The following is a 7,938-nucleotide window of genomic DNA, read 5'->3' as shown; positions in this document are numbered from 1 at the left end:
CTGAGCGCCCGCGCCGAGCGCGGCCATGGGGAACGGCATGTGCTCCCGCCGGCAGAAGCGCGTGCTGCAGACGCTGCTGCTGCTCACCGCGCTGCTCGGCGCCCTGTACGGCGCGATGCTGCACTACGAGCTGCAGGCGCAGCTGCGCAGGGCCGAGGCGCTGGCGCTCAAGCACCAGCAGCACCAGGAGTCGCTGTCGGCGCAGCTGCAAGGTGGGTCCCGGCGGGCCCGCGTCCTCCGCCGAGAGCTGCCCGCGCGGCCCCGGCTCCGGCGCTTGGTCCCCGGCGGGTTGTCGCTCACCTTCTCCGGCGGCTGTTTCCGGGGAAACGTGCAGCTGTTGCTCGCCCGAGCTTAGGACCCGGCCAGACGGAACTTCGATCCGTTAGTTTTTTGTTGTTGCTGTTTTTTTAAAACTTTTAGTTTAATAGGTGACTTGAGAGACGCTGGGGTGTGGGAGAAGTCCACGCTGTTCAAGCGTTCACTGCCTTTCAGGTTTTTTTGTAAGTTTGTCTTCCTGAGTAGTTTTTAGCTAGTTACACTGTGTGTGTGTGTGTGTGTGTGTGTGTGTGTGTGTGTGTGTGTGTGTTTCACAATGAGTCCTGTGAAGTCAGAGGGAAGAAACACACATTTTTGCCTCACCAGGCGCAGCAAACAGAACTGGAATCAAAACTTACAGAAAGACTTAAAGCTTGTATCCTTTCCACGTTAGCTTCTCCTTGAATGTAAATTTCAGAAACATAAATGACTGGCGAGGTATGCTCCACTTGGTCTTGTTATGAGCATAATACGTATCTCTGTATAAACACACACACACACACACACACACACACACACGGGGGAGAGCGTTCCGCGCTCACCTGTGCTTGTGGTTTCTTTTCCACACTTACGGACCTTACCCCCTTCCCCACCAAAGCAGTGAGTGGTGAAATGCGGACAGTTTTTGCTGATCATGCAAGTGCAGCTTACTTTGTATTTCTGGACAGAAAGGGGTTCCTTCCTCTGTATATGTATACAGACTCAAAACAGATGCCTTTTCTTTGCACGAGGTATCCTGAGTGTTTCCTAGTAAAAATTTAAGATGAGAGAAAATGATCCGCAGCTGATTGCTTGGTCTTACTTGTTCTTCCCAACTTAGAAGAAAGGAAAGTATTTTTAGCTTGCTGAGCCGCAGGCAGTGAAAATAATGTGGCTGGGCTTGGTTCAAAATGAAAGTCTGTTTTGATACACTCTTCCGTTAAAACAAAATTCCTGAAGCATGTTGTTGAAATGTACCCATGAGTTGTATTGGAAGGGTGGCTATGTACTTATTTAGAAGTTAGTTTTAACAGCTTCCTGGTAAATTTTAATGCAATTAGACAAGGGAAAACTTAAACGTGTAGTAGTACAATAGTAGGATTGGATTTTAAAAGTATGGCTGGAAGGGGCGTGCGTAGGGATCCTAGGAGGTTATGTGCCTTCCTTTCTTAGTTTAAGAGACTCGTAGGGGCGGAAACTTCATTTTCATGCTTATATCCTCAGCACTGTGTAAGTGCTACCCAGTGCCTGACAGCAGTGACCGCCAGCACATATTTAATCAAATACAGTAACAAGAAATCTGAGCCACGGTGAGAAAGTTAATTGCAAACACTTTTGTCTGCTTTCTTCGGTTTTATGTCTGTCTTTGCTTCTTGAAAACCCAGCCAAATACTACAGTTTTGCCCAGTAGCTCCATTGCCTGGGTTATTGACGTCCAAGCTGGTTGAGTGGAGCCCTGATTTCTTAATCGTGGACTTTATTTGCAGTGTCCCACTTTGAAAGTCAGTCTTAATTTTCTTACTCCTTAAATTTTTGGTGGTGGTGTTGGGGGGATTATTAAGATGGAAATGCCCTTCTCTAGTTTGAATAGGTGGGCTTCCAGTTCATTTCTCAATTTACTCTAGTCATTTCCTTTTGAATTGTGCTGCAACGTTTTCAGTGTGATTATGTAGGAAGAATTTTTTACAAGCAGGCTGAAGTGTCTTCTCTTCAAAGTGGATTCACTCTCGACTTCTGTAAAATTTACTTTGGGTGTCACATCTGCAGGCCGTTGAGTGATCATTTTCTGATGACATTCAGCTTTTGCTTTTCTTTTCAATGGCAGATGACATTTGATTCAGCAGTGCTGTGTTCTGCCTGCTAGGTGGGTTTCTAGGGCATCAGGTGCTGTATTCTTGAGATTGGTTTAATTAGGTGGGTTCTCTTGACCTGGCTTGGCTTGAGTGGCTTTCTTGTAAAATACGAGTCTGGAAAATATTTAAGCAGTTTGGATGTATAATCTGTTAGCACTGCACACTTGTTAAATAAGCGTATTTAGGTCCTCTTCTATTAAAGAATAGGTTATTCTCTAGAGAGTCCTTTGAAAGTTGGTTATTTTTACCCCAAGTACATTTTGTGGTAGAACAGTCTCGTAAATAGGCAGTGGTGTGGAGGCTGACTTGGAAAAAGTTAAGACTGTACAGCACCCTCGACTGAGAGAAACCTGTCTGTCTGTGCGTCTGCCCACCTGTCTCTCTTCTTCCCTCGCTCCCATTCTAGCACTGTAAGGGTACTGAAGATGGGGCAGGGGTCACGCGCTGGTGGCGGGGGAAATGGATTTGGGCCTGCACAGCGCTTCCTTAACGTTACAAAATGTTTTGCTCTTCTCAAGCCGCTGCTGCGTCCTTCTCTGTGTCTGCAGGCAGCGCGTGTGGGCTGCACTGCCCACCGGGATCACCTGGCTGCTCCCAGACCGCGGCGGGTTAGGCCGCCGCCCACGGGGGTGGGAGCCCCAGGCTCTGGCCCGCTCCAGAGCTCCGCAGGGATCCCAGCGCAAGTTGCAGCCTGGGCCGAGAACACGCCTCCTTGGTCTCGCAGCAGAGACTCCACACACTTCCCCGCCTCGCCTGCCCTGGACGTTTGCATCTTTCCCCGAGCTGCAGTTAAAAGCAGACTTTCTGTACGACGATTCATATTTACTGCTGCATTTTTTGTGTGAATTTGGACCATGTTGTTGTTCTTGGTAACGTGGGGATTAGAGTGACTCACAGGTGTACTGTGAGAACGAAATAAAGTAGAGTTCGTAGCACCCTTAGCACAGACTTGGCACCGCGCGGGAACTGCCGTGGAAGCGGGGCTGCCGTCGGCGCCTCTCGGGTCCGATGGTCCATCTCTTTCTCTTGTGCTTGGTCTGGGTAAAGTTTTGAAACTGACTGAACTTCTGTTTGCAGTCCGTTGCCTCCCTTTTTGTTGTTTCTGAGAGAATATCAGGAATATAGTAAACCCAGTGTGCTTTATCCTGGGGAACAGCACTTCCTTGACGGTGTAATGTGGGATTGAAACGTGGCTATGGATGAGCTCCAGGCGTGTCAGAGGAGGAGAGGAGAGGGACGCAGCTTCTCAGGCAATAACATGTGCAGTGAGGTCTGGAGAAGGAATACTGAGCCTATTTAAGATAGGCATTTAGTGTAGGAGCAAAGGGTCCTGCATTTCCAAAACATGGTATTGTAATTTGTATTGTGATGCTTTTGCCGTTCCAAGTAATAAGGAACTATTGAGAAGGGTTTATGTAATGTAAATATGCAAATGGATGTATTTCACATAACTCTGTTGTACTTATTTATAGTAAAAATGTTTGGTGCATCTAAAAAATAAGTGCCACATTGTTTGTTGTGCTTATATCCTGTTCCTCTGTACATTGAGCCTTTGGCCCACCAGCCTAAGCATGAAGACACATTATAATTGGTTACTTTCTTATTTTCCACATGTCCTATTGAAAAAGAAAAGGTCACAACCAGGCTTCTTTTTTTTTTTAATGCTTTCATCTGTAATGCCTGGTGCCTGCCCTGTAGCAGGTGGTCAGTAGTTCTATACCTATGTTGGAATTTCTCTCTGCCTCTGAATGCACTATTTATGGAAGGCAATAAAGAGAAGTCAGAGTCCTTTGGTTTAATTTCCATTATTCTTTTTACTGGCTCTGTCATCTTGGGCAAATTAGTTAACTTCTTTGTGACTTACTTAATATGTATTAATCGAGATAGTAGTACAATAGTGCATATGATATGTTGCAGAAAGATCAGTAGTATTAGTTAGCATACTGTGCTTAGAACAGTGAAGCTTGCATTTAGACTATTGAGAAAGCTCATGTGCCACAAAGTGGTCCACAGAACTCTGATTTAGACCTCAAAAGTGGACAGTGTGATTTAGACCTCAGATCCTAGTGTACGAGTCATTTGCACCTGCCAAATTAGAACTTATAAGCATCATTTAGACTTTGCCCATGAAATAGACATCTTCAGTGAAGTATATCTTACAGTTAAAAGGGGATAGTTCTCAAGCTTTTGTTGCTTAAAATTATTCTTTAAATTCAGTCTTTTAAGAAATGTAAATGCATTCCCTGATTAAAAGATGAAAGCTTCTAGATGCTTTTTGAAACTCTGACTCAGGACAGCCTTCTGTTAAATGGATGTATGATTTATAGGAGAATCTGCAACCCTACCGCGCATTGCGCCTGCCTCAGTCATTCCTGTAATGGCAGGAGCATGTTTACTCTATAATAAGAATAAATTTGAGCCTGTAAGAGAGTTTTGCATGATTGAGAATGCTTAGTTGAGTTCTAGATAGATTGGAAATCTCATCTTCCCTTTTAAATCTTTTCTGTCTTTGCAAGGTCATCTTTCATAAGGTTGGGATACAAGACCAGGTTTCAGTGGCTGAAGGACTGAGTTGGAGTTAGGGAAATGAAACCTGAAGATGGTGTAGACCAGCATGCAAGGGACTGGACAGAAGAAACCAGAGGACAGGGAGAGAAAAACAGGACTTACATCAGCCAGTACTTTTTGAAGCATTGAGGAGATTTTTCTTTATATCTTCACGTTCTTAAGAGAAAGTGTAGGGAAAAGTCAGGAGAAAGTGGATTTGGGCGTCATATGTGGCCTGAATGCAGCTCTGGTGTTCACGAGAGGTGACCTTCAGCGGGCTAGTAACCTGTGTGTTTGTCACTTCAATTGGGGCCAAAGGTGCCTATCTTGTGTACTTGTATGGGTCACACACAGTGGCTCTCAAGTGACGAGAAGTGTCCTGGAGCATATTCTTACTACTACTTCTTAGGTGGTAAGGACTGCTCTTGCTGGGTGAGTACTGGGCTTCTTGGTATTTTGCCCACCTTTCTACATGTAGTAGGTAATGGTGTTCATAGTTGTGGTCTAAACATGGCTGTTTGCAGAGCCCACAAAACTTACTTAATTGGGGACACTCTCACTCTGTCTTTTCTACCATTTTGACCTTTTGGGGAGGAAGGAAAACAGTCCCAAAAACTCTTTGCATGATAGCAACTAAAGAGTCGCTCTTTACCATCTTTGTGGTTTTTCATTGAGGACAAATTATTTGCTACTTTTGCCAGTGGGTGGTTTGAGGATTTTGTAGGTTTGTTTAGAAGTAAAAATGATATGTATCTGACTTATTGTAAAGGAAAAATGTTAAACTGCATTTTCTTTTTCAGCCACTGATACTTGACGTAAATTTATTTTGATGGGTTTGTTTGAGGAAATTAAATTTAATATATAGCATTTATCAGGTGCCTGCCATGTTCACATACTATGCTAAGCATGTTACATACATTCTCTTATCACTTACTGATGCCTGTACTTCAGTGAGAATGAGCAGTCTGAGGCCTAGAGGTTGATGAGCTTGCCAGGGTTAGATCTGCTCTAAGAAACTGAGCATAGAGCGCCCCAGATGCCATCCCAGCAGTGCCTTTTCCACGGTACTCCGTTGCCCTCAAAATTATTTTGGTGTCTCATGACAGTATTGACTTTGAGAAAGTAGCTTAGGTAGGTTGTATGAGGAGTCAAGAAAAACTTTAGAATCAGAAGTAACGGGTGATCGTCTCAGGCGGCATTTCCTAGCGGTAGGACCTCTGCTGCCATTGTGATTGACATTTTGGTTGGCGCTGGAGTGGACAGTAGGTGGATGCAGATGCTGCCTGAAATAACATCAGATTGCGTGGTGAAAAACTTACGATTCCTTTGCCCTTTCTTCTTGCAAGAAACTCTCAGTTTGAGGCTAGAATGTCTCTCCTTGATTCAGTGCCCATTTGTTTTTCCAGAGAGCAAAGACCAGGCAGCCAGTAGCCTGACAACTAGAACTTGATGATTGTTAAGATTGTTTTCTGATATATAATATTTAAGTTATCCATTAATGCATGTGAATAAAAACTTTAATTTATAAGGTGCTGGTATAAAGTTTTCTTTTCAGAAGCCTAGTGTAGGAGGAAATAAGTATTTGGTAACTCTTAGTACATACTTTGCAGTTCTGTGTAGGTACGGTGAGAACTTATGCATGCAGTACCGCCATGTCTGATGCATTAACTGATCAAATCTGACAGAAACAGGGAATTTTATAGTTAATAAACTGAATTTTGAGATGTGTAAATCAGTAACCATTGTGTCTCGAGCTACTCCTGGAGCCCACGTACCCCAACTTGCTGTTTAAGACGGGATTTCTCCTGTGCCCCGTGCTGCCCTCTGTAGACCAGTAGCACCTTCTACTAAGTTTGAACAGAAGTGGGCAGTGCTGATTTTAAATAATGCTGTGTACGTTCTGAATGGAACTTTTGTGATTTTTGTTTTTGTTGGCCTGTGCGTGCTTCTGTGGAAGACATGTCTGTCAGCCACTGGCCTTCACTAATAAGCCTCACTAAGTAGGCTCGTAGCCTGGAGGGACACGGGCATGAAATAAGCTGCGGTCTGGAACAGCCTGACATTTAAAAATATTGCTTTAATTGCTTTTTTGTACATAAAATGTCACAGTATGATAGTGAATAGAAAAGTAAAAGATGTGCTGACAGTCTGCAGGACAGGCTTTATAGAACATTTGAGTGATATCGTTTACTTTCTTTTGAGAGTAAGGGGATCTGAAAATTACAGTCACTTTTTGGGAATCAGACATGCCATTTTCCAGGTCACATTTCATTAAGATACTTTCTGTAGTTGGAATTTTTGTTACAAACAACAAAAATTGCAAAGATATTTAAGAGATCTTTGACACTGCTTACGTGCTGTCTTGACAATAACTATATGCTTAAAAGTATTATGAATAGATTAAAATAGGACATTTGCTAACTATGCGTTACTTAATTTAGTTTGAATAGAGCAAGTTACCGAGTTTTACGTTAATGAGATCCAATGTCACACATCTGTAAGATCTGCTGTCCTGCACCAACAGTGCCACATCTGATGAACACTCACAGGAATGTGAAAAGGATGTACATTCTGTGAAGGGGCGAGGAGACCCTGAAACAAGGTCAGTAATACTGACTTTGAGACTGCGTTTATTAGAGGATGGAGTAAACCTTTTCCTATGTGCGTATCAGCTCAAACTCGAGAACTTGTCCAGATTTGATCCAGGTGTGGGTGACTTTCTTCAGGTGCAGTTGCTTAAATAGAACTCTTCAAGTGCAGTTCTTCTTCCTCTGTAGATCTATGAAGTTAAAAACTTACCTGCCATTAACACACTCAAAATGCAGTGGTAGGAAGGCATAAGGTACTAGATAGATATTCCTGTTAACAGAGGAGTCACTGAATTCTGAAGTCTAAGCTGCCAGACGGTCTTCAGTGTGGGAATAGTTGTCCTCAGCTCTTGACTCAACCCTGTCGCCTCTTTGAGTCCTCCTTACCCTTCAGTGAAAGGTATAATGTGCACTATTTGCCGCGGAGTGGTTTTCCAACCCTGCTTCCTGAGGGTGGAATTTTGGAGATCCGTAATCTCTCTGTGGTATGGTCTCTGCGCCTTTCAGTCCAGATTGACAGTGTTCTGCTGACACAGTCCTATCAAAAATGTTTTGGGTCTCCAGTGGAAACTTGTTGGAATTTTCTGTATTGACAAAAGCCGCGACTATGTGTCTCTCAGACGTTAATCCTCTACTTTGGCATTTGTTGAGATGCA

The 7,938-nt window shown here is 43.7% G+C and overlaps 1 protein-coding gene across 2 annotated transcripts in view; it reads left to right on the top strand.

Moving 5' to 3' along the window:
- Golim4 (golgi integral membrane protein 4) overlaps nt 1–7,938 on the top strand; it is a 73,468-nt gene continuing 65,530 nt past the window's right edge. For both annotated transcript variants that reach the window (XM_013518629.1, XM_005393143.2), the window contains exon 1: nt 1–212. In XM_013518629.1, coding sequence (XP_013374083.1) covers nt 26–212 — 187 coding nt within the window. In that variant the 5' untranslated portion in view covers nt 1–25. The remainder of the gene's footprint in view (nt 213–7,938) is intronic.

The sequence above is a fragment of the Chinchilla lanigera genome, unplaced genomic scaffold (genome assembly GCF_000276665.1).
Source record: "Chinchilla lanigera isolate Chin_1 unplaced genomic scaffold, ChiLan1.0 scaffold00047, whole genome shotgun sequence".
Classification (NCBI taxonomy): Eukaryota; Metazoa; Chordata; class Mammalia; order Rodentia; family Chinchillidae; genus Chinchilla; species Chinchilla lanigera.
The sequence above is the reverse complement of the archived record's forward strand: the minus strand, read 5'-3'. Positions and strand labels throughout refer to the sequence as shown.